General features: G+C 42.7%; 1 protein-coding gene across 2 annotated transcripts in view; it reads left to right on the top strand.

Moving 5' to 3' along the window:
• Positions 1 to 26,025, top strand: part of PIR (pirin) — a 97,286-nt gene that overhangs the window by 26,669 nt on the left and 44,592 nt on the right. For both annotated transcript variants that reach the window (XM_015246463.3, XM_006212644.2), the window contains exons 4-5: positions 1,847 to 1,930; positions 3,834 to 4,040. In XM_015246463.3, coding sequence (XP_015101949.1) covers positions 1,847 to 1,930; positions 3,834 to 4,040 — 291 coding nt within the window. The remainder of the gene's footprint in view (positions 1 to 1,846; positions 1,931 to 3,833; positions 4,041 to 26,025) is intronic.

Here is a 26,025-nt window from a genome sequence, read left to right as displayed (position 1 = left end):
TCTGGTTCTCTTCTTTAATAATGGTTAAATAGAATTTTGAAATAGATTTCCAGGATTAAAAAGGATAAACACATTAAGCTTTAAAGAAAGTATTGGGAAAGCTAGAATATGAAAACTTCATCTAATAAGGTAAATAAGTGATCAGAGTGGTCACCCATAAGCCTGAGGTGGGGAGCCATGTGTGGTTTGCAGATAAACAAGGTTTTGCGCACACTTCTCAGAACTGTTTATGCTAATTGGTATTTCTTGTTGGAATTCCAGATGAATTTCATATATGTGCACAAAATGTGCAAAATGGAAAGTCGAGTCTAAATAGAGTTGTACAGAGAGAGCTAGTACCCCCAGCATACACACAACATTTTAAGCTTTCAGAATTAAGTCATACATTTCAAATGTTACCATGTCCCCGGGGTAATTTAAAACCCTTTCTAAGTAGTTAGGTGTCTTTTAAATCTTTGTTAGGATAATCACAGTAGCTTTAAAAGTGAGAATTTCAGAGTTGCTTGATTTTTCCTTTTAGTGAAATAACGAAATAAGAAGGGCTTGATTTTCTTGGGCTGTTTAGAATGGGTGACATCTTGTTCCACCACGAGGCTCCGTGATTGCAGAGGCTCCCAGGAAGGTTTTGCTCCCCACACAAAATGCCTACCATAGCTGACTGCTGATTTTCAGATTTACCTATCAAGATCAGTGTCGTCAAATAGAACTTTCTGCAAAGGAGGAAATGCCTTATAATCTATGCCATCCACTCTGGTGGCCACTTGGCACATGGGGCTATTGAGTGTTCGAATTGTGACTAGTGCAACTGAGGAGCTGAATTTTTTGTTTTGTTTAATTTTAATCACTTTAAACTTAGCCACACGTGGCTAGTGGCTACTCTGATGAACAACACACAATTTCAACATGGACAGTACTTTTACTTATTTTTCTTATTGAAGTATACTTGATTTACTATGTGTTACTTTCTGGTGTACAGCATAGTGATTCAGTTACATATATATTTATATATATTCCTTTTCATATTATTTTTCATTATAGGTTATTACAAGGTATTGAATATAGTTCCCTGTGCTGTACAGTACGACCTTGTTGTTTATCTATTTTGTATATAGTAGTATTTGCAAATCCCTAACTCCTAATGTATCCCTCCCCCACTCCTTTCCCCTCACTCCCCCGGTAACCATAAGTTTATTTTCTATGTCTGTGAGTCTGTTTCTGTTTTGTAAATAAGTTCCTTTGTGTCATTTTTTTAGATTCCATGTATCAGTGATACTATATAGTGTTTTTCTTTCTTCAAGATTTACTATGGATATGCCTCTGGAAGGAGTGGCTTTAATTTATATGAATTTGTGTGACATATTTCGCCAACATTTATGGAGCACCTTGCGAGTTGGTGTGCCTGGTGTTAGAGAGGAAGATTTCTCAAATCAGCTTTGAGAGGAAGGTGTGGAGACCTGAGATCTGTCCTCCCACACCCGTGGGTGAACATGGCCTTGTAACAGGGTTCCTGCTGTTTCAATAGGAGCTGCCTCTCTTTCACCCTGAGTTCTAGGACCCCCTGTGGCAGAGTCTTGGGCTGAGGGAATGAGTCGGGGGCCCCTCTCACCGGGCTGGGGGCTCTAGGTGCTTAGGGCTGCATCCACCTGGCGGAAGGGGCACCTATGTGAAATTGTCTCAGAGACGTTTCGTGGGCTCACGTGGCTGTGTCACTGAGGTTCATTCCCTCAGCTCGATCTACTGTGTCAGTTGCTCCTGGCAGTCTTCTCAACACATTTTCAGTGGAAAATGTGAACAACTCTTCATAGCTCTCTTATGCTGACTTTTTCTTCCATTTGTTTTTTCCAAGGTATCTTACCTCCTGGAAGGGGGCAGCATGGCCCATGAAGACTTCTGTGGACATGCTGGTCAGTTGAACCCAGGAGACCTGCAGGTATCGCCAAGAGAGGAATTGCTGATGAGTTCAGTCTTTGGGTGTGCATGCTCAGTCTCACCCACTTCCGGTATATTCATCGCCTCCCCTCCCATTACATCTTTGACTTCTCCATTTCTATGATTCCTTCCACTCTGCCTGGAAACCTACACAGGTCTCTTGTATTCCTCTCTTGTGCTTTCCTTGACTCCCGTAATCATCTCAGCTTGTCTTTTTCTCACATTTCTCAAGAGTAATCAAGTCATGGTCTCAAATTCCTTGTCTTCCATCCCATCCTCCACTCACCGAAATCAGGGTTGGCCTCTCAGCACTGCCCCTCACACCTTTCCCAAAGCCATTCAGGTCCTGGTCACTCATGACGTCCCAGCTGGCACCTTCGGTGTGCCTGTTTTAGTCTTCATCTTTCTAGACTTCTCTGCTGCTTTTGAAACAATTTACTGTTTCTCTCCCAGTTCATTTACAGGGGTAGGTGTTGTTACTTAAGATAATGAGCCAAACATGGCCACCATCCTAGCCCTGTCCGAAATGTGTTACAATTAAAATCCCCAGGAAATTCTTGGGTTATCTTTGCCCCCTTTATGCCTGGACTCTATATCAGGTACTTTCTGAGATTATTTACACATGTTGTGGGATGATAACTGCACATACTTGAATTGTGGTATTTCAATGAATGTGAAATTTAAAGGCAAAAGAGCAAAAGGGTAAAGAGTCATGGCCAAAAGTCAACAGTAACTTCTCACCAGAGCAGAACATATAGGCATGACTGGTTGTGACCGCAAAAGTGGATTCTGCTGCCTGCCTTGCAACAATTCTCATTGCATCGGCATGGTTTCCAGTGGGGTTGAGCCTCAGGTGCGCACAGTTGTAATCTGCTCATTAACCTCGCTTTGTGGCTTTCTCCCGTGCCTCTCTCAGTCTTCCTGCTCTTCCTTACTTGTGCTTCCTGCATCACTTTCCACATCTCCTCCTTGCACTTAAGCCCTTGTCTCAGGATCTTCGGTGGGAGAACCCAAGCTAAGACAGGCAGGAAACTTATCTGTCATGTTCCATCCCTTCATCCCCGGATTCCAAGGTTAGCGTCTGGGGCTGGCCCCTAATATGCTGTTAAGAAAGCAATAAATAAATGCTTGAAAAATCTGCGTAACAGCAAGGGCAGTAACGGTTCCTCCGAGTAGGGAGGTCTCCATTACCAGAACTGAGCCAGCCAACTCAAGTCCGCCGTCAATGGTGTGGTGGATTCCGGGGGCCTCAGCACATTCCTCCAGGTCCACGCTTGTATCCTCCAGCTGCTGTGAATATCAGCAGCTGGTGACTCTCAGCTGCCTCTCATCCGGGGCACTGCTCTCTCCCAAGTTTGTGCTCCCTGCTGGGAGGTGCCCCCCCCCCGCCCCAGTCCATGGTTTGCTGTTGTGGGGATAGAAAAACTCGGCCACCTCGCCTCACTTTGGGACAGTGCTGAGGTTTCATCTAACTCCAGAGCTCCCCACTGAATTGGCTGAGGCCTCCACTGTAACCACATTGATGGTTGGCTTCTCCCTCTTCCCAGTCCTGCTTTTTTTTTTTAAACTTAAGAGCATTCCCCAGTGTAGTATCTCCCTGCAACTCCCCATCTTGGACTGCAATCTAAGACTCAGGGATACCTAAGAGAGTATTCTTTCATTTGTGTGAATTCCGGATCTGATGCTTTGATTTCCCACGTGGCAGCATGGGACATATTTGGAAAACTGGAAAGGGCCCCAGCAGTCGTCCCTGTTTTTTTGTTATTCCTCATGATGCCCAGGGTGGGGGGCTCAGAAGGCAGCACTTTACTTATAAGGGGCCATGCTTAGTTAACAGGGCGTCCCACCTGCGGATTCACAGGAGGCTGTGTTACATTTCCTGCTTGTTTCTCTGGTGTCTGCAGTGGATGACGGCGGGCCAGGGCATCGTGCACGCCGAGATGCCTTGCTCGGAGGAGCCAGTCCATGGCCTACAACTGTGGGTTAATTTGAGGAGCTCACAGAAGATGGTGGAGCCCCGGTACCAGGAACTGAAAAGCAACGAAATCCCTAAACCCAGTAAGGATGGTGTGACCGTGGCTGTCATTTCTGGAGAAGCTCTGGGAATCAAGGTAAGTCGTGCTTTTGTGTTGGTGAAAGTTAGGGTTGTGTTTTGACCGGAGTCTGGCCCCATCTGGATCAGCACCTCTCATTGGGTTTATCACAGTTCAGGTCCCAAGGGATGGACTTGCTTCAAAAGTATCAGAATAAGGGGAACCTAGGGGAATGCAGAATTTTTTTGCCACATGCAAACCCTTAGAGTTAGAAAAATTACAGGAAAGCAATCTCATAAAGAATGGTGGGGCAGGGTGAGGAATAGCTCAGTGATAGAGTACATGCTTAGCATGCAGGAGGTCCTGGGTTCAAACCCCAATACTTCCATTTTTTAAAAAGAAAAGAATTTGGTAAAAAAGCAATTTTCAAGATACATCTTAATATGTGTGCAGATTTAGCCTGTTTTCCTTTCATTTATAGCTCATTTTTATAGTGCCACGTTTAGGAAACAAAACCTAAAACTGCCTCCCTTCTCTGCAGATCTACTTAAATTATTTGTGCTCAGCTTAGTAAGGACAGCACACTACTACATCGTAGAAAGTGTTTTAAAAAATTAACTCAAACATTTATTTAATCCATGGTACATTCTTCTTAACTGAGGCTTTAGGTTTCGGGTCCCACCTTTTAATCAAATAAGATCAATTTTGGCTAAATTTTTTGGACAGAGTTTGGTAGGAAAGGGGTATGTTCATTGCACACCTGACCTGCTGCTGGGAGGCCGGATTCCTCACACCGAGCCATCCAAGGTCATGGCCAGCTGGGTAGTGAGCCGGGCAGCGTGCTCTGTTAGGTGGGGTTTCCCAGAGGCAAGCCTGGAGACGACCATTCATGTGTAAGTGATTTTAAAGGAGGTGCCCCTAGGGGAGCGGAAAAAGGGACCCAGACAGGGAAGGGAAAGTGGCCAAGCAAGGATGTCATCTCAGGCAAAGTCCCAAAGACAGGGACTCTGGGATCAATTTGCCTCTGAGTCGTCCTGAGCCACCCTGAGCAAGGGAGCTGCGCTTTCATGCTCCTTTACTGTAAGCCATCACTTACAGCCACTGAGTTTGGGGTGGAGGTACAGAAATGGTTAAAAGGGATCCGGGGATCTGGGAAGGGGCCCTGACCCCCAGTTCCACCCGTGCTTCTTGTTGTCACCTGGTGTCCAGAGCATCATCGTACTGAGAACCACTTCGCCGTTCTGTCTGTGGGCACGCAGCACTTGAAACTATTTGAAGTAATTTATTTGAATTTAAATTTTGTGTGTATGCACCCACAGGGATCGTGGCTGGGCAGTGGGATGCATTCATGGTTAACAGGTTGGTCACGATCATCGGCGAGGACTTACTGGCTTTGTGGTTTCCTGCACTATGACCACAGTTATTTACCTGTCCTGTGTCTCGGTTTCAGTGTTACTGTACTTGGTGTTTCCAGTGCAAACAGAAGTGACTGAGGGAAAAAAATCAAAATTCACTCCCTGTTAAGCATATATATCTGACTGCTGTCTACTTTGCAATTAGAAGCATCACCCTACATTGTGTGTTTTTCTTTTTAGGTTAATTATCTTTTAAAAAAAATTATTGAAGTATAGTCAGTTACAATGTGTCAGTTTCTGGTGCACCGCACAGCATTGTGTTTTTGTGACCCATTTCTGTTTTGCCAAGCGTTGGGCAGTGCCCTTTTCAACTGTATCTCAAGACTTTCCTTCTCTTCAGCTTTGCCGGGGAGAATTCAGGTGCTGTAAGGTCTTCTAGGTGTAAGGCAGAGACACGGCCGCATGTAGAATCAGACAGGGAGATTCTAAGCAAAGCAGCTCATTCTGCTTTCCTCTGCTGTTTTAAATTCTGTGTTTTCAGAATTCTAGGCCTCTAGGGACAGGCCTTCAGGGGATGCTGAGGCAGATGGTGAAGGTTAAGAGATTTCCGTCTCTCCACCTCAACCAAAGCACAAGTCTCTGCCCAATCATGTATTTTGGAATTGTCTTTAAGATTTCATTTACAAAAAGAGTTGAGCTGTCTGATGCTGAAAAGAGAAATTAGACCACTGATTTAATGGATAATCAGAGCCAGCCGTACACAAATCCTAGCGTTTACAACTGCTTCTCATTTGTAGAAAACACAATGCAATTTTAATGTCAGAGCTGGTTCCAATTATAGGCAAGACATTTTAAAGCACTTCCAAGCAGCAGACCGCGTGGTCTTGCAATCACAACCAAGAGTTAGAGACCAGAGGTAACACTTCAACTTTGCAAGATAGTGTCTTAGTAGCTGCTGTCTCTCTTTTTGTCAAGTCAAACTTCTGAAGTGAATTACATTCTCCTAAATAAGTGATCAGTCTTTATTATGAAAGCATTTTAATAAGGGACTTTTGGAACCCTGGGCAGCATTAATTCGGACTTTGAGAGGCAGTGTGGTGCTGTGGTTACCAGCATGGACTCAGCGACAGAGAGCCTGGATTAGGATCCCCACCATGAGCTAGCTGTGTGGCTAAGGGAAACTGCTGAACCTCTCTGCTTCATTGTCTTCTTCTGTAAAACAGGGTTTCTGTGAGGATGAAGTGATTTATACTTCAGGTTATCAAAACAGCGCCAGACATGTTGTAAGCACCACATACATTGTAGCTGCTATTCTTGTATTGCTTTGTGCTAACTTGGGCAGGAGCTAGGCTGAGCTCTATGTTTGCTGTCTAGGCTAAAGGGACTTGCTGGGATTTGGGAAAGGTAAGTAATTCATTAACCTGCTCTGAAGAAAAGACACTGGTGTGAGTCATTGTAAAGATGGGGGGTATTGGCCATTTCTTTCTGGGTCTCTTAAGAAATGTAGTTTTGCACATCTGAAGCCTTATGCTCATGAAGGAGTGATTGAATCTTAAAAAGTCTAGATCTACCATAAAAACAAACTAAAGGTTGTTTTGCATCAGGAAGACAATTTTAAGTTAAATTACGAAGTGAGGCTGAGAATACACCTTTTAAGAGTTTGCTGTGTTTATAACCAACACCCCTCCCTGCAACTGAAATGTCTAGAAAATGGAATTAGTGACTATGCCAGCGCTTCTCCAACTTTAATATGTGTATGGGTTACTCAGGGCTCTTGTTAAAATGCAGATTCTGATTCAGGAGGTCTGCGTGAGTCCTGAGAGCCTGCATTTCTAACTGGCTCCCAGGTGATACTGATGCTGTGGTCCCGGGGACCATGGTCTGTGATATGTGTGATGTCTGTGGGATCCAAGACCCGAGAGTTTACTTATCATGAGGAACACTTTGATGAGGTACCTATAGAAGATGTTAAGGTCCAGCTCTGTAGCTTTTGGCAAATCTTTAGCCTTTTTGGACTTCAGTTCCCACATCTACAAAAATGGTGAGAGAGTTTTGTGCTATAAGCTTTTGCAAGCAACACAACTTACCTTTTGATATTCCCAAAGGTAGATGTGTCCCTGTTTCCCAGGTTATATGTTTTTTCAGCCCTTGGGCAGGCACAGCCAATTTTGAGCAAGATTCTGCCAGGACAGCCTGCTCTGAAGGCTGAAGAGGGGAAAAGATAAAAATGGGATACTGCAGATAGTTTCTGTCACTTCTGGAAGGTCAGAAAAATCACATGTTTATTTCATGAGAGTATGAAATTCTGCAAACCCCCATTCCATCCTTACCAGGCAGCCAATCAGGCATATTTATTGCCAGTTCTCTCTGGAAAGTGATTCTTTTCCGAACTGCTGTTTTAAATACCATTATATCAGAAGCCAACCTTAAGGAGGCCTCAGCCCCAAAGGGGTCAGAAAAAGGCAGTCTGGAGTCAGACTGCCAAGTTCAAGGCCAGAGCACTCATTTAAGCTTGCTGGGCCTCAGTTTTCTCATCTGTAAAATGGAGATAATTGTAAAGACCCAGACAGTCGTTGGGAAGATTAACTTGGTTACTACGGGTAAAGAACAGTCCCTGATATACTGTAAGCCCTTTATAAATGGTTGCTGCTTTTACTTCTTGGCAGAAGCTTTGTGCAGTGTTCATGTGGCCTGCAGACGTGACAAGAAGCAGCTTCCTTCTGACGGACAGACTGTATGTTTGTGCATTAGATGATAACCAAAATCATACAAATTCACTTTCCAAAAGAGTTTGCCAAGCATCTCACATAATTTGCCTAGATCTTGTTTACCATTGTGCTACCAGCACCCAAAACAGTGCCTCATACATACAAGGCAATCAGTAAATATTTTCTGGGTGCATTAAGTGAAATCATTAAAGTGTAAATGAATGCTGGAACGAGAGAAACTAGGGTAAAGCAGTAAGAAGACGGACAGTATAGGGATTAAGAATGACTGCAGCAAGCTTCAGATGAGCTAACTAGAAAGTTGAGAGAACAATAAAATTAGCTAAATTATATATTCAAATAAAACAAACAATCTGAGGGACTAGGAAGTAGGGAAATAAAAACCAGATTGATTTTTTTTCTTTGAATGTGACAACTAGGTTGTTTTGTAAGACCCAGATTGTTCCCTGCAGGTTTCTTAAATTCAAGCAGTGACAGCAATGATGAACAGAGGTTTGGAGGTTCGTGGTCCCCTTATCTGCCGTAGCATCTTTCCTCTGGGTTTCAGGGCGTGGCCGGATCTTGAATAGGAGACACGCTTATTAGCTGTCAGTGCATCCCTGTGGGCCATGCCTCTCTTCCTGGCCCTGGTTTAGCTCCGTGGGGCATTGGAAGACCCCGAGTCCCCCGGGCCAAAAATCAGCATGCGCACTAGTCTGCCCGTGTTGGTTGTGTGCTGGCATGGGGTTTGTAACCAAGCCTGTGATCGTCACCTCCAGTTCGGAGAGCCGAAGGTGTCTCCGAGTGGGGGTGGGCCATTGACTAACACCTATGATTTTTTCTACCCTAGAATGAGAGAGAAACAGCTGGCGACCACATTTCCCAGCTTTTATTTTCATCCAGGAAACTCTAAGGGCAGAATGTCATTTGAAACACTTAATCACCAGGGTATAATTTTGTCAGTGTATCTTCTATCTTAATTTGATTTAAAAACATATGCTTGTTGCGGCTTTCAGGAAAATACTTTTTATAGCATGTCCAAACAGCAGTGTGTTTTTGGCAATCGGAATACTGGACAGTAAACTTAGAAATGGACACCTTGTACCCATTTCTCTATTTCAGGGGAAATTTGATTTTTTAGTTGTATCCAGCAGTATTACATGGTCTTGCCAACTTGACAGTTGACTCCAAATTCTCCACTCCTCCCCTCCCCTGCCTTTCTGGGTTTTGCTTCTGTTCACATGGTTATGGGGAAAGCAGACCCCCTCCCATGGGAGGCCTCTCTTTCCTTCCCAAGCCCAGAAGAACAGCTTCTCAAGGTAGCATCTTTAAAAACCACTAAATCCTGAAAACAGGTAACACAGGAACCCCCTCCCCCTTTTTTTCCTTTGTAGTATTCCAGCAAGTTCATAAGAAGGAGTGATGGATAGCCTCTTAGCCCCAGTGGCAGAGGTTGTGAGCTGGTGGTTTCTGACAGGGGGAACTTGGGGTAAGAGGGAAAATAAGGCTTGCTCAGAAAGGTATTATCTCTTCCAGAGGCCTTGACGTGAACTGATTGTATTTATAAATCAGAGCACTCTGTGGTAGTCTTAAAAACTGGATATTTCATAAAGCGTTCCCTTTTGGGTGGAAGGGGATAAGGCTGGACTGGAGACTTCTCTCAGTATGTCTTTTTATTTTTAATTTTGAAAGATGTAAAGGTTTACGTATCTAAAATACTAATTTAAGTTCAACCAGAAAAGGAAAAAAAAACCCCACATCTGAAAATGAAAAATAAACAGAAACAAATGAAGGTAAAAACTGTGTAAAGATAACAGCAACATGACCACACAGAGAAAATATTTATTTTAAGAGCTTTTAAACAGAGTTCTCTGACTGTACAGTTTTTGTGGGATATCTTCTAAAGGCAGAAAGAACAGCATAATATTTTAAACTTCATTTTGTACTTTTATTGTTAGTGTTGGCATTACAATTTTAAAACAATATAAAACTTTAAAATTTTCATATTATGAAATAAAACAAGTGAGTAAATCTGTTAACATTTTTACAAATCAAGATTTTCAGTGTAAGAAAAACAGGTACAAATATAAGAGAAAAGAGCTATGGAAAATACTGTAGTAGTCAATGTTACATTAGTTGTTCAGTAGATATTTTTTAAAAAAAATGGATGGCCATCATCTCTAAGAGGAAATTTCTGGAAACCTGATATGATTTGATCATTTTAGGAATCCAAGATTTTTAATAATGCCATTTTATCTTTCTGACAACAACTTTATTTTCCTCTGGGTTTTATTTCCATTGATTTTTTGTTCATGGTCCATGTTTAATTAGATACTATGAGGAATGCTTTTAAAAAGTCCCACCTAAGAAATTCAGAGTCACCGAAATGAATGCGGGCTAAATTTCCCTTTTCAGACTTTACATAAATGTATTTGAATGGGTGGGTGTGGGGAGGGAGGAAAGGAAGTGTCACACAGGCAGGCAGCCTCCTGCTCTCCCTTTGACACAGGGCAAGGGGGAAGCAGAGCAGTCAGGGGACAAGTTATTGTCAAGTGCCAAGTCCGGTAGAAATGTGGAAGGGAGGATTTCGCCGTCTTCCTCTCCTGGCTAGGAGTCACCGAGGTCCAACCAGGTGCCCTCTCTTTGGTGAAGCATTCTCAGCTGCCCTAGGTCCACGCAGCCATCCTGTCTTTGTCATCCAAGAGATTTTTGGACTGATGGTATCATTTAATTCATGTGTCCCATGTCTCTGGGAGCTCTGTTCATTCAGTCATTGGGCATCTACTGGGTGTACATAGTGCAGTGCCCTGAAGATACGCTGGGAATAAAATACAACCCCTGTCCTCAAGTAAGGTCAAAGTCTAGCTGGGGAAGGAAATGGGCCAACATCAGAAGTATCATGTGATACAAGAAATGCAAAGGGGGAGGGTATAGCTCGGTGGTAGAGTGTGTGCTTAGCATCTGCGAGGCCCTGGGTTCCATCCCCAGCATCCACATTAAAAATAAATAAATAAGCCTAATTATCCACCCCCCCAAATAAATAAATAGAAAGAAACTGCCACTTTTCCAAAAATGCTCGAACAGCAGTGTGGAAACTTCCGTGGTGGTCTGAAGGAAGGAGGAGTGATTTCACTTGTGTGGATGAAGGGAGGGAAAGAAAGAAAAGAGAGCGGGGCAGGGGTCGTGTCTTACAATGGCTCGTGTAAAAGGCTTGGGTGGTAGGGGTGCGCTCGCGACTTGGCGATCATGATGGGGACTGCATGAGCAACTGTGAACAACCAGATCCTGGCGGGGCAGAAAGAAATGATACAAACTATTGGGGAGGAGGGAAATCCAAGACCAAGTTTGTCTACTCCTGGATTTTGCCTAAGGCTGACCTTGGTTGTAGAGTAGGCCTGTCTCTGTGTCTCCCAGGGTTTTCAATAGCATAGTCAGAGGGTAAGGTTGGGTGCGGTGCCGTGTGCCACCCTGTCTCCTCTCGAATCTCACAAAGCAGTTCACACCATAGGACCTGCCCATCACAGGCCGGGTAGCCTGAGCAGATGATCAGCCTCATTCCATAGACAAGTGCAGGACTGGCTTCTGGGTCAGCGTTGAGACCAGGCACAGTTAGGTCTGTTAGTCTTGTTTAGTGACTCAGAAGATACCAGAGAACTTGTCCTGAGTTGACACCCGTAGCTGGCACTCCATTTGCAGTTAGGCATGTTCAGATAAACAGCGGTCGGGAGCTGCTCACATCAGCTGTACAGAAGGTTGCTTTTGCCCAGGGCAGCCCGCTCTCCCCAGAAATACCATTGTTGGTGAGCACAAAGGGTGCCAGATGTTCATACTCCTTCAAGATGTCCCCACTGACCTAATCACCTAGGAAGAACATTCCAGTGATGTCGACAGGCCCTCTTCTGCCAGTAAATGAAGGATGGATACATATACTTTTAAACCGGAAGTTCCATCCTGGGCCATTCATACATCATTGGCCCTACTAATCAGGGTGACAGGTTAGCAGGGGATTTAGACGAAGAGCATAATGAAAGCTATAAAAAGCAAGGGATCACCTTCAACAAAGGTGAGCAGACACTACATATCATTGTCATCACTTCTCTGGCTGGCAGAGCTTGTACTTTTAGGTTATAATAAGTCTTTCCCCAGGCACACATTATGGATTTTTTTTTTCTAACTGCAGTGAAAAAAGCAACACCAGTTCGGAGGCTCTTGCATGACATACAAAATGAAGCATGTGTTGGTATTTTAAAAACTGGTACCAGCACATGTAAAGCTATGGTGTTAATAGCTACAAGTACAGTATTTTGACCAAAACACAAGTCCTTGGGATCATGTCCCTTTTGAACAGTTTGACCAAACTCACACTAAAATGTGATGAGTAAGTTTGGCATCAGATAGAATTCTGATTACTTGAAGCTCAATTGAGAATTTTCCTGTGGTCAGGTATAGGTACTCCAAGACACATAAGAATTTAAAATTTTCAGCTCTTACAGACTCGAAATCATTGATGGGGATAATTCCATTAATAGAGGAGAATGTGTGGTCTTCAGATTGCAGAAAATTCCTTTCACCACCCATTGCAGACCACAGGCTGTTGAGTATTCCCTTGGCTTAGTAAAGTGAGATGAGGAAATTGTCAGATCCCGCCATTCCTGGAAGGACTTCCACACTGGCCACTGGGGAACTGGGAGAATTTTCCAGAAAGGTATTTATGCTGCCATAGTTCAGTTGAGCTCATTAAATAGGTACTGAGGGCCAACCGTGTGCCAGACCCTGTGAAGATGTGAGAGAAAAAGAGGGAATAAATCAGGAAGTAAGGCGGGCACAGTCAGGGACAGGCACATCTACTGCTAACACAAGGACACTGTGGTGAGTCACCGGGCTAGTAAACGTGGCGGGTTTGGGGGAAGACAGAGTAGGTGGGAGGCTCTACCCAATGTGGAAGGGTCAGGAAAAGCAGGCCTAACATACTAGGAATGAACTGGGTTGGCAAAGAAGGTTGGAAAGAGTCTAGACAGTGCAGAGGAGACCACACGAGTGAAAGTGATTCTGCATGGAGGTGTGAGAGGGTCCAGTGGAATAAATCACTGCTTTTAGGAGGCCTTCAAAACACATGTTCATTGTTTTAAGCATGAAAATTATCATCATCTTCCATGTAATGCTTTTCTGGTAATTTGGTAATTTTTCTCTATTTGTCTCCTTTTTTAATGTTTTAATTTCATTCTCTTGTGTCTTTAGAAAAATCATGAGGATGCCAATGATGTTTTACCTGGAGTAATTGCTCTCTTGTCTCCTCTACCTTTTATCTCCTTCTCTGAGTGGTCAAAACTGAAACAGTGCCAAACTCCGAAGATGCAGTGCTCTCCCATCACTGTCTGTTGGAGTAGCCGTGTTGAGAATCGAGCTGTTTGAATTGATTAAGGTCCAGGTTCATTGAAGAATCAAATAATAATTATTTGCCTCTTTTTCATGAAGCCCCCTTGCTCTCTTTGCTTCCATGTAGATGTTCTTTTTTAACATTATGGAAGGAAACCACTGTGACCCCAAATTTTCTTTCCTGGTCCAACTAGACATAGCAGCGGGAGAAGTTTAAATGCTTCCATTTGGAAACCCAGAACAGGGCCTTTCCTTTCCACCACCTTCAAACACCTGCCAATGGTCAATTTTCCTTGCATCTCTGGGGTCTACGAACGATGCTGGCATCCCCTTCTGCTATTCTGTGATTGCAAGAAGCTATCCACAGAGAGGAAGAGCCAGGCTGTGAAAAGGAAGAAGAAAAATAACCCAACACCTTTTAAATCCATCTTGATTCCTTTAGCTTTGATTTTTGTGCCTTTCCACCTGCTCTCCACCAGAGTGTTTTCTTGTAGACCGCCCCTCCTCCCCCACCCCTGCCACTCCGCCGCCGCCGCCACCAGTTAGAGTTTCTGCCAGTTGAGTCCTTCTGGCTGGATTCTTTTCCCTAGCAGCGTCCACGCCTGGCTGTGGCAGCTCTGCTTGTCAGGAGTCAGTACCTACCTACGTCTTTGTCTGCCTTGGGGACTTTGAGTGTTTCTGAGTAACTCCCGAGACTTGGCTGGTGGATTTTCACAGCATCAGATGCTGATTTGAAGCCATCTGGTACTGATCAGTCCAGAAGAAGTTTTGAGTGAGAGTTCCTGGTGACTGTGATTAAATGTTTTCAAAGGCTTTAACTGATGGAGTCTGTCAGCCAGACAGAACCAGAAGAGGACTTAAATTGGATAGAAGTGAGATTTGCAGAGTTGAGGTGCTGGCATACTCCTTCCCCTCCCAGGTTCAGGATGCCTTGATAGGTAGACTCTGCGAAGTTGTCCAGATAGGGAACCAAACATCATCTTTATTCCCAGTAAAATCTGGATAAGAGCAAGTGACTTGTGTCTGAGACCTTTGGGGCTTCTTAATATTTCCCCCACTTCATTAAACATGTCTGGGCAGGGCTAGACAGCCGTAGGCATCCTTTGCAAAGGCAGGTGTATTACCTCATGGCAGAAGAGGAGAGAAAAAAGCCCAGAAGGGTGTGAGGTGAGCGTGTTCAGTTCCTTGAATTATCCCCTCCAGCAGAATGCCATCCTTCCCCTCTCCCGTCCACCCCCAGGGATGAGGGAGGAGGGCAGAGTGCAGCTGGCAGTGTTGCCTCATGGGGACCTTGGAGAGGGGTCTGGATGCTCCTTTAATATTCTCCAGCGTTTTGTTCTCTTAACCTACTGAAGTTGACACATAGCAGTGACTGCCCCCCCACCAGGAAAGAAGAGGGGAAATTTATCAGCCAGGACCTCCTCTCACCAAAACTAACTTCTGTTCTCTGGGATAAATTTTCCTAACCAGAAAGATCTGAAATGGGTAGAGAGTATTTTCATTAAATTAACAGCAAGATACACCCATATTCTAGACTGCAGATTGACTTCCTGCCTTGTTCCCTGTCAAAAATATTTCCAGCCATGTTGAGAGGTGTCTAAGAAACCCAAGTGATAGGATAAGAAATATCTGAATTTTAAAATATCCCCAATTTGAACATACCCCATCATCAAATTTCTAAGAAGAAAGTGAAGTTCTGATCTAAAACCCTTTGCCTTTATAAGCCAAGTCAAAAGAAATTCTCATTAAAACTTACATTCTCAATAAAATCCCAAAGCATCCTTCTCCAGTGGAAATTCTGCTTTGCTTGGGTAGAATATGGATTTTCTTTTTCTTTATAAGCACAGTAGCCTGGGTTGCCTCCCCTGGACTGGATGTGGCTCTATCAGGACTGCCAAACTTGAATTCATTCTACCCTGATTCTCATTTGTCTCATTTTAAAAACATCCCAGAAGATAATAGGAGACACATTTATTGCAATAGCAGCCCTGGTTCCATGAAATTTTGTTGCACAAGCAAAATCTCCAAGCCCTAGAGCAGTTACGTCTGCAGAAAATCGATGTATGTGGTCAAGCCCCAGCGCATTAGTGTGGTTGGGAGAACAAAGCCCTGCATCTGTAGTCTTCCATCCTCTGAGGGGAGACATTTGTGCCTTCTTGAAAACTTAGTTGCTTCTCTTGGTGGCAGCTCCAGGTGCCAGGTCTTAAGAACATCCTCCACCCAATTACTGAAGGCTAAGAACAATATGGAAAGGAGTTCTTCTGACCAGTACACAGAGAAATGCGAATTCTAATAATGTGCTACCACTTAACACCCTTTAAGTTGACAAAAATGGGAAAGTTGGGTATTGTCCATCTTTATCTTTTAGGGCAGGGGTTGGTAAACCACAGCCTGTGGGTCAAATCTGGCCCATCACTTATTTTTGTAGGGCCTTTGAGATGAGAACTGTTTTTATATTTTTAAATGGTTGAAAAAATTCAAAGAATAATAGTGTTTTATGACATGTGAAAATTATATGTAATTCAAACTTCAGTGTCCAAAAATAAAGTCTTATTAAAATACAAAAAAAATAAATTTATGGAAAAAAAGAAAGTTGGGTATTGTCAAGTGCTGGCAAGGATGGGAGGAGATAGAAACTCCGTGCATGGCAGGTGAGTGTAACTGTATGCATTGTGGCGAGCAAGCCAGCATTACTTAGTGAGGCTGTGACACTGCATGTAGCATATGCCCCAACCATTCTGCTCCTAGATATTTACTCTAGCAGAATTTCACCGAGTAGACATTTGATGGTGGTCATTCCAGCATCATGGGTGGTAGAAAGGAGTCAGAGATGATGTAAGTTTTGACCACTTAACAGAATGGATAAGTAAAACATGTTGGTTACATATTGTGGAAACGATATGGCTGCTGGAAGCTCTGGATTATATTTACTTACAGCTATATTATTAGATCTCAGGAAATAATGTGAGATATGTGAGAACAAGGAAACAGCTTAGCACACAATGCCACTTTATTTTTCAAAGACACCTGTCTTTCTAAATAAACATACAGAAGGTACATTGGAGGAATTTTCGTTATGTATGCTTGATTGAGAGCCGATGGGGGAATGGGATTGAGATGGGGGATGTTGGAGAAAAAATACCCAACAAGAGGGACTTTCATGGGTATGTGAGCATGTGCTGTAGACCATGGCGCGATGATGTATGATGAATTCAGTTCTGTGTACCCACGGCAGTGGAGGGGGCTGTGTAATGAGAGAGAGACAGAGAGAAAGAGAAAGAGGGATTGGTTGGTTGATTTGTGTCCAGCAAGAGCTTTTAACTTACTTAGTGTAGGTGGCCTCCTGTGGGTGACTGAAGGGATTCTAGGATGCTGTCACACATGCCAAAAAACCTCCGTTACATTATCTGAACTGTGCCATTGGAGAGTCAGTCCTTTGACAGTGTGATAGATCGAAAAGGGCATGGACTGTGCGATCAAGCAAACCTGGGTCCAGAGTTTGGCTCTGTTGTTTAGTATGTCTGTGGCCTTAGGAAGATGTATTTTTGCCCCTTTATTTCCTCATCTGCTAAGTGGGTATAATAATGCATAGTCTTTGAATTATTTGTATGATGTGTAATGTGCCTGGCAACAAACAGGGTACTTCCTAAATATTTGTTCCCTTTTCCCTTATCTGCTGCCACGTTCCTTTTTATCATTAGGCTTTAGTGACAGCAAATCTCTAGAACTTCTTGGAATGGGAAATGAAAATGGCTAACAGCTTTTGTGGGCTTACAAGCTACTAAATTCTAAGTCAGAGCTGTCCAATAAAAACATAATGGAAGCCACATGTCATTCAAAATGTTCAGTAGACACACTAAAAAAGTAAAAAACAGGTGAAATTAATTTTACTAGTACACTAACCCAGTTATCCAAAATAATATTATTTCAACATATAACCAATAGAAAATTATAGTAAGATCTAAGTCTTTTTTTGTACCAAGTCTTTGAAATCCAGTGTGTTTCTTTTTATACTTACAGCATGTCTCACCTCACAGCAGCCCCATTTCCTGTGCTTAGTAGCCACATATGGGTAGTGGCAACTGTGTTGGACAGTGAGGTTCTGGTTGCTTTACATGCATCACTTGTTTTACTCCGGATTTCACTTGGGTGCCCTGGAAAACAGAGCCTAAGTCACGTCTCAGGTGCAGTCCCAGGGCAGCAAGAATGAGGGAAGGGGAAGTGAGACAGATGCTTGGTGAGACAGAATGCCCGTTCAGAAAACTGTGCCTCGGGACTTTCTCATGAAGGATTAAAGAGGAAGAATTTTTCCATCATTCTACATCTTCCCTTTTTTTCTGGCCAGAGTCTGCCCCATGGAGGCTAATTCCCTGCCCTTCTGGATGGTTCACCAGCCCTTCAGGCAGCCTCTGAGGAGGCCACACCCGCATCTCGGAGCTTCCATCGTCATCCCAGTCTGGGCGTAGAGGTCTGTCAGGTGGAGCCCAGACTCTGGAGCTGCCATAGCTCCCACTACTGTAGGGGTGATCAAAGCCATTCAAAACTTGACAGCCAGCCAGGAGGGGCCAAGGCAGCTAGAGGTGTCAGCAGTGACAATAGTCATGGCACTGAGGGGTCTGTGTAAGTGGCCGAGAGCTCCAAAGCCAGTGAGGCTGAGAGACTCTGAGGAGGCACACAAATTGTGTCCAATAAAGCAGGAGGGAACCGAGGCCTCATGAGATGAGTGGCTTTCCCACGATTATGCATCTAGTCAGTGACGGAGCTGACCTTCTAACTAGATGTCTGGCTCCAGACTTTGTCCTCTTAACCATAAGCTTCCACAGGTCCTTACCGGTTCAACACAACCCAGTATAAATCAGATTTTCTGCTGAGAGCAGTTTTCCCCCCATGGAAACTTTAAAGACAGAGAGGAGAGGAGAGGTGGATGTTGAAGAGGGAATTCTTGACCCATCTGCCATTTTGCTAAGGAGCTGACCACTTCCTATTTGCCCAGGAATTCATGAACAGTCCCCCGCCCTGGATGGGGATAAGTGCGGACCCCTTCCATAGGTCTCCAGCCCTTCAGCAGGCTTGTCAACTCTTCAGTTTCTCAGGACTGTTGCTGAATAGGAAGGAACTTCCCCTCTTCTCGTTTGTGGGGAGACAGGTGGTCATATTTGGTACTTTTGGAGCCTCCTTGTATGCTTACTTTATTTAGATCGGTTGGTGTAGTAAGCTTGGGAAGTTGGGGATTGATCAAGGAAGAGACAGGTTTCTGAGAGGCAGTAGCCCCCAAGCTCTGTTTAGTGGTGCTTCGACAGGGTTGCATAAGAAGGGAAGTCCCTCACAGTCGGAGACCATCCGGTGACAGTGGTGCAAGGCCACCATCCAGGAGAGGAATAGGGCAAGGGAGCTCCCTGGGGAGTAAGAGAAATTGGGGAGGGGCTTACATGTCTAGGTGATGTCACTCAGCAACAAGGTGGAGAGTCTGGGTCAGAGAGCTCCAAAATGCAGCTGCAATTTGGGGTCTTTTGTAGAGATAGGGTTTGTTTTTATTGGCTAACAGATGTTGGGTATAGTTTCGCAGGGTATGTAAAGTAGGTAGGCTCTAAATGGCTAAAAATATGTTCATTTGGAACATATTTAAAGCAATTGGATGTGTGAGAATTTGAGTTGGGCTCCAGTGGGCTTTGGGCTGAGTCCTAGGTTGCTGTGAAGAAGTCAACAAGATGGGCACCATTTTCATGTAATACACATTGGCCATCTCAGGCCCGATTATATAATAGCTGGACAGGAAGCTTTCCATTCATTCACCTGTTGCATTGCTGTAATGAGGTATTAGGATGTGAATGAAGTTCTTTTTTTTTTTACATTTTTTATTGATTCATAATCATTTTACAGTGTTGTGTCAAATTCCAGTGTTCAGCACAATTTTTCAGTCATTCATGGACATATACACACTCATTGTCACATTTTTTTCTCTGTGATTTATCATAACATTTTGTGTATATTTCCCTGTGCTATACAGTGAATGAAGTTCTTAAGGCAGCAAGAGTCTGGAATCCCTGATGGTAGGAGACGCTTTTCAGAGACAGGCAAGACCTCCTCTTCCCTTTTCTTCTGGGATTTCCATTTGAATCAGAACATCAGGCAGCAGTAGACTTGAGAGAGCAGCTCTCCAACTCCACCACTTTGTAGGTGAGAACATAGCAACTCAACTAGGTGAAAAGTCATAGCTCATTGTGGAAGGAACCCAGACCAAACCTTGAGTTTCCTGAATTTTGCCCCATTTTATTTGCACAGTAGCCCTGCCTCCTCCTGCCATTCAGCCTTTGTACATAAGCTGGCTGAGTGGGTCTCTCTCCAGTTTGGGAATGCTTTAGCTCATTTTCTTGGAAGGAAGCTTCAGAATGAACCTCCCTCTCTTTCTACACCAAAAGGGCACCTTGAGGCACATGTCTGTACAAGCAGACACCTCGACTGTGTCAGAACATCCTGCAAATGATCATATAGGAGAAGCCCTGTGCTGTAATAAATTTCCCCTTAGTTGTAAAATTGAAGGCTCATATCTACATGAAGGTATGTCCCTGGAGCTCCATAAAATCCTATCTTTGCCAAATAGTTTCCCATCTCTATGTACTTTCTTTCAAGAACTCTTTAAGCCTCTTAGTAAATAACAAATTAACTAGTAGAGATTGAAAGTATTATAAAGCCCTGTGAGGAATATTCTAGCATTGGTGAATAGATTCGCTGACTTAGCCTTGAAACACGTTACCCATGATTGGGAGATAAGCCATAAGAAGGCTCCCTGTTGGCATATTTGGGAGTCTCTTGTGATTTTATTGTACTGTTGCCTTTGGAGGATTATGGATGGATTATTCATATAAGAGATGGGCATTTGTTCTTTCTCTGGTTTTAATTTGCCAAAAATTAGAACATCTGTAACCCAGTTAGGGGAAAAAATGCTGACTCAAAGGGTGAAGAAATCAAAGTGCACTTTCACAATTAACATGTCTCTGACTAGATTTCAGGACTGTGAGTCATGTCAGCATCCTTATTCCCTTCCCCTTTAACTCTTCTCTCCTCACTCTCCCTCCCCCAAATACGGGGTGAGAAGGAGAGGGACTAGAGTGTTAACTATTGACTAAAGTGCTGCTTGAAAAAGGATGCTCTCAAGACCAGACTGTAGAACGATTTGGCTATGTCCAAAATGCCTGGTCGACTGGACAGCTTGATGGTTACAATTTCCCACAATCCTTTATGGTTGATAGAAGTTCAAAACGTTGTCTGGCCTTCTCGAACTCTCAGCCTATACAGAGTCACTGGCATTGTGCCTGAGTTCCTTGTCTTCTCTTTGTGTAGCACTTCATGTAGATGTCAAAATAAGATTACAGGCTTTGAATCCTCCCCACCATGCCTCTGGCACTGAGGATGGAAACTAATCTCTCCCACTCCTTATCCGAATTCTTGAAAATAATCAAGAATTCAGAAATCCAAGTGCTTTAGATTGGGGACTAGAAGACTTAACCTTCGGTTGAAGAGCATCAGCCTGTTCTAAACAATGAGAGTTGGAAGTTGGCTTTAAATAATGTGGTAAATCTACTTTTGTTTCCTCAAAACCTTAAGATCTCCAGGAAGGTATGGTTCTCCACACAGGGGCCGTGGGTCCGGCAGTAAGTTTCTTGAGTGTGTATGGAGGTGTGAGTGATGGAGAGAATGGGTCTGTGCTGGTGGGTTTTCTGTCCAGTGCAAAACCCAGTAGGCTATGAGCCTGGGAAGATGAGGACATGGGGCAGCGCAGTGGGAGATGTCCTGGATGCTGGCAAGAACTCCTGCAGTCAGTCTTCTTCTCTTAGTTGAGGCTCTTGAGCTCGTGAGTGAAATTTTCTCCACGGAGGCTCTTCTTGTGATCAACAGGAAGAGAAGCAACCCAAAATAGACCCAAGTATATGTGCAAACTCAGTGATGAAGAAGATGGTCATCAGTTGGGAAAAAGAGAAGAATGAGTCACCTGGGAGGACTGGTTGACCATTCATAAAAAGAAACCAGTTTAGATCATGATCTCACATCTCCTAGGAAAATAAATTTGACAGATCAAAGAATTAAAGTTCCAAAATTTTGAACGAGAAAAACACAGGCAAATATTTCATGGGGTCTTTGCATGGGGAAAGATTAAGTTTAAAAGCCTTTGGAAGGAAAAGATTGATAGATTGTCAGAAATACCAGGAATGAAATTAAAGGACAAAAACAAACTGGGAGATTTTTACAACTATTATTAAGGACAAATAGCCTTATTTTAGTTTAAAAAAAAAACCCTTTCATATAAGTTGATAAGAGAAGCACCAAAGCCCCTTAACCCCACACCCCCAAATTCTCTGCTCCCTTTCTGAGTCACACTTTGCAGAAGATTTGTCTCTATGTCTCGCCACTTCCCTGCTTCCTTGAGGCTCTCAACCTAACAGCCGCCCCATCAGTGCACTGAGTTGTTACTCAGTTCTCTGTGGCCAAACCCAGAGGTCTTTGTTTTTCTTCCTTTCCGTGGGTTCAGCGCTTCCTGCTTCTTCATACCCTTTCTCCTTTCTTTGGCTTCTGAGATAATACATTCTTATGTCTCTGGATGCTCTCTGCTCCTTCTCAGTTTCTTTTCTCAAGGAGGTACCATTTCCTCTACCAGACCTATAAACACTTGAGTTCCCTGGATCTCAGTCCTGAATTCTCTCTCATTGAACATCATCTCCCTAGGTGATCTGATCCATCCCATGGATTTACATACCATTTGCAGTCTTATAACTTCCAGACTTATTTCATCTTTTATTGAGTTATAATTTATATATAACATTATATTAGTTTCCAGTGTACAAGGTCATGGTTTGATATTTGTATATATTGTGAAATGATCACCGCAATACACAATAAGCCTAGTTAACATCCACCACCATACATAGAGTTTGTGTGTGTGATGAGAATTTTTAAGATTTACTCTCTTGGAAACTTCCAAATGTCTCCCACTTATAAACAACTTCCACACTTAGATTTATAGCACCAGCCTCACCTCTGAGCTCTGTGTGGACTCATATATTCAGCTGCCTACTTGGCATCTCCATTTGCGTGGTTCCCAGGCATGTCAAATTTAAAATGGCTAAAGTTGAAGTTTTGTTCCCCTACCTGCACCTGCCTTGACAGCAAATAAAAGCATGTTTCCCTTCCAGTCTTCTCCATCTTAATGAATGAATGGCCCCATCACTCACTGCTCCCAGGGGAAACATGGTGGTCGCCCTTAATCCTTCTCCTCCCCCACCCACATCCAGTCCATTAGCAAAACTTTTCTATTTCCAAAATATATTTTAAATCTATCTCCTTCTCTCCTATCCCTGGCCCGGCCCTAGCCAGCCCCACTGCAGCAACCTTTTCTGGGGGCTCCTCTCTCCTTTTCCCTCCCTTCCAGCTCTCCACATAGCAGCTCAAGACATCTCTTTACAATAAAAATTAGATCAGTGTGTTCCTATTGTGCTTTAAAGAAATCCCAAATACCTTACTTTGACCCACACCAAACTGAATCTTTTCTAACTCTCTGAATTTACTTCATGCCATTCTTTCCAGCCTCCTCTTCTTGTCTGTATGTAACTCTCCTCTCAGTGTCTGGATCCTCCAAGCTCTTTACTGCCTCAGGGCCTTTGCACATGCTGTGCTCCTTTCTCTGCCCAGAAGCCTCTTACCCCCAACTCTTCTCATTTGAGGCCTTCCTTAACCCCCCCATTTTATCTTCTCCCTCTGTACCCTATTTGTTTCTTTTATAGCATGTGTAATTTCATATTTAACTTGTTAAATTGTCTTTGTTACTAGAAATTAAGCCACAAAGGCTGAGCAGATCTATTATTCACCAATATACATACCCAATGACTAGCACACTACAAGCTCTCAGTCAATACTTCTTGAATGAGGGAGCTAAGTAATAAATAAATGAAAGCATAAATAGGTTAATAAGCAGATATTTCATAAAAAGGGAAATACAAATGGTCTAATTTATGCACATAGAATAGTGCCTAGTGTATATAAGCCCTCAATATATTTAGTTATTGTTATTCTTATGTTAATAAAATGTAATAGCATTTGTTAAATTAATAATGATATCACCCAAACTAATAGTCAGATTGTCAAAAGATAATCAATTTCTGCTTCTTTTTTTTTTTTTTTTACATTTTTATTGATTCATAATCATTTTACAGTGTTGTGTCAAATTCCAGTGTTCAGTACAATTTTTCAGTCATACATGGACATATACACACTCATTGTCACATTTTTTTCTCTGTGATTTATCATAACATTTTGTGTATATTTCCCTGTGCTATACAGTGTAATCTTGTTTATCTGTTCTACAATTTTGAAATCCCAGTCTATCCCTTCCCACCCTCTACCCCGCCCCCCCCCCCCCCCCCCCCGGTATTTCTGCTTCTTAAATAGCTAAGATTAAAAAAAAAAAAGATGGTCAACATTTTGGTGAGATGGGCACTTCTTACACGTAATTACCAAGTGATTTGACCAAAAACAGTTTGGATGAAAGCAATTCACTGATTACAACAATTGATCAAAAGGATTTTTTTGTTCAAAAACAAATACTGCTAGACCAGTTGTTCAGATAATTGGTATTTGTACTGTGGAGGTGGTGCCTTCAAACTTTTTTTTTTAAGGTTAAGCTCTTTTCCTTATTTTGTCTTTTTGTCTATCTTTTTGACAAATTTCAAGTTTGTTTGTTTGTTTGCCTTTTCTTTCTTTTTTTCCCCCTAGCAATTAATCCTTCCCTTCTACTCTTAGAGGAGGATACATTGTGTCGGGGATCTAAATGTGTAACAATAGGGGATTTGTTAGAGTGAGTTAGCTTCTAACAATAGAGATTACATGAGGGAGGGAAAAGCCAATACTTGGAGCACATAATGAGTTGAAAAACTGCCCTGTGATACAGCAAAATCATCAAGACCAGAAAAACCAACAACTAGTGGTAGACATGTTCAGGAAAATTGCTGTTCAGTCACGTGATCATGTTGACCAGCTCGCTTTTGGCCACATTGCATTTGGCCTTAAACCTGTAGCTATATCAAGAGCCCTTAAAATGTCTAGACCTTTAGACCCCAACTTTCACTGTGAAGGAAAAAAGTAGAAAAGTGGGCAAAGATTTTTGTGCATAGATAGTCACCAAAAGTTAGCAATGATGCAAAACCCAAAAACCACCATAAAACAAAATGTCCAACATTAGGGGGATGATCCAACATGAGAGTGAGGGTCCCAGAATACTGTTTCATTCTTTTATAAAATACTGAGGGTTTGCACTTGTTAGTATAGTTCCTTAGAGTAATTTGCTTAAGCAACATATAGTAAGATGGAGAATTTGAGTGCATTTCCTGAAAAATCACTAAATCATAAAGGGTTTTTGAAATCGGTTCCAAAAAAGATGTGAAAGCATTTATGACAGCTCTGACATGTGACTAATTGCTGCCACTTGCTTTTAGGGAAGGCCAGCATGGTGGCAAAATGAGCAGCGTTCGGGAATAAATAAGCGGGTGGCAGCTCTCTGTGAAAGATGTTTTACTTTCTTTGCCACGCTCATATGTAGCAATCAACGTAGCGTGCTTTTTTCTTTTTCTTGAGGATTTTTTTTAAGCCACATGGCTTCCATGTGGAAGTGATTTCGCTTCCTAATTAAGATCACATTTATGAGTAAAAGCAGAGGAAGGAAGCCGGCTTAACATGGGTATCACACCAGAAGCCAGGGAAAGCAGGAGGTCTTTGAAGGGTAAAAGATGAAGGTAGTTGGGGTTCGGAAGGAAGTGGTTTTGTAGACCTTGTGTTTTGTCTTGGTTGTTTTGCAGTCATTTATTGGAGTCATGTCTTGAAGGGGCTCATTACAGGTTTAATTCTGACGTATTTATTGAGAAAAAGAGACAAGGCTTGTTTGGGTTTAGTAGCACCCCTGTTGTTGTAGGTTAGCCAAAATTTACCCTTAACATCTCGTGAAGAGTTATGTCACTTAACTTCTCGAGGCTTTGCCTACATATTTGAACTGTAAGGTTTTAAGCCATTGGGCTTTTAAAATACAGACCCTTCAAGACATTTCCCAAATGCTTTTGACAGAGAATTAAGAAATAAGACAGACAAAAGAGGAATAGCTTGGGATTTTAGTATCTGTGCAGGCAGTATTAATCAGCACCAAAAGACAGAAAGGGAAAAGAAAACAGTGGCACTGATGGAATGTAGGTGCGTTAGTTCTGTTCATGCTGAAACAGAGAGGAATGTCTTATTTTAGGTTGCCATGAACCAATTTATTTTAATCCTGTGGAAATAGATACATTGATAGCTAAGTTTTAACCAAAAAAGAATGATTTGCTGAATTAAATTTTCATTCTATTTTGAGAGTCTATTAAGAGTTTAATACTATACATAAAAATAAAACAGAACACAGGAGAGAGTGCGTCTAATGGTGACATTTCTTTATAGTTAAAATTAAGTCCAGGCTTGCTCAAAGTACAGTTGACACCAGTCATATCATCCTTGAGTTAAATGAACATAATTTACCTTTGGCATTTCAACAGAGTTACCATGGAAGATCACAATTTTAAAAAACAAAACCTACCTGCTTTGCAAAAACTATGTATG

The sequence above is a fragment of the Vicugna pacos genome, chromosome X (genome assembly GCF_048564905.1).
Source record: "Vicugna pacos chromosome X, VicPac4, whole genome shotgun sequence".
In the NCBI taxonomy this organism is placed as follows: domain Eukaryota; kingdom Metazoa; phylum Chordata; class Mammalia; order Artiodactyla; family Camelidae; genus Vicugna; species Vicugna pacos.
Note: the sequence above shows the minus strand (reverse complement) of the source record. Positions and strands in the feature narration are given on the sequence as shown.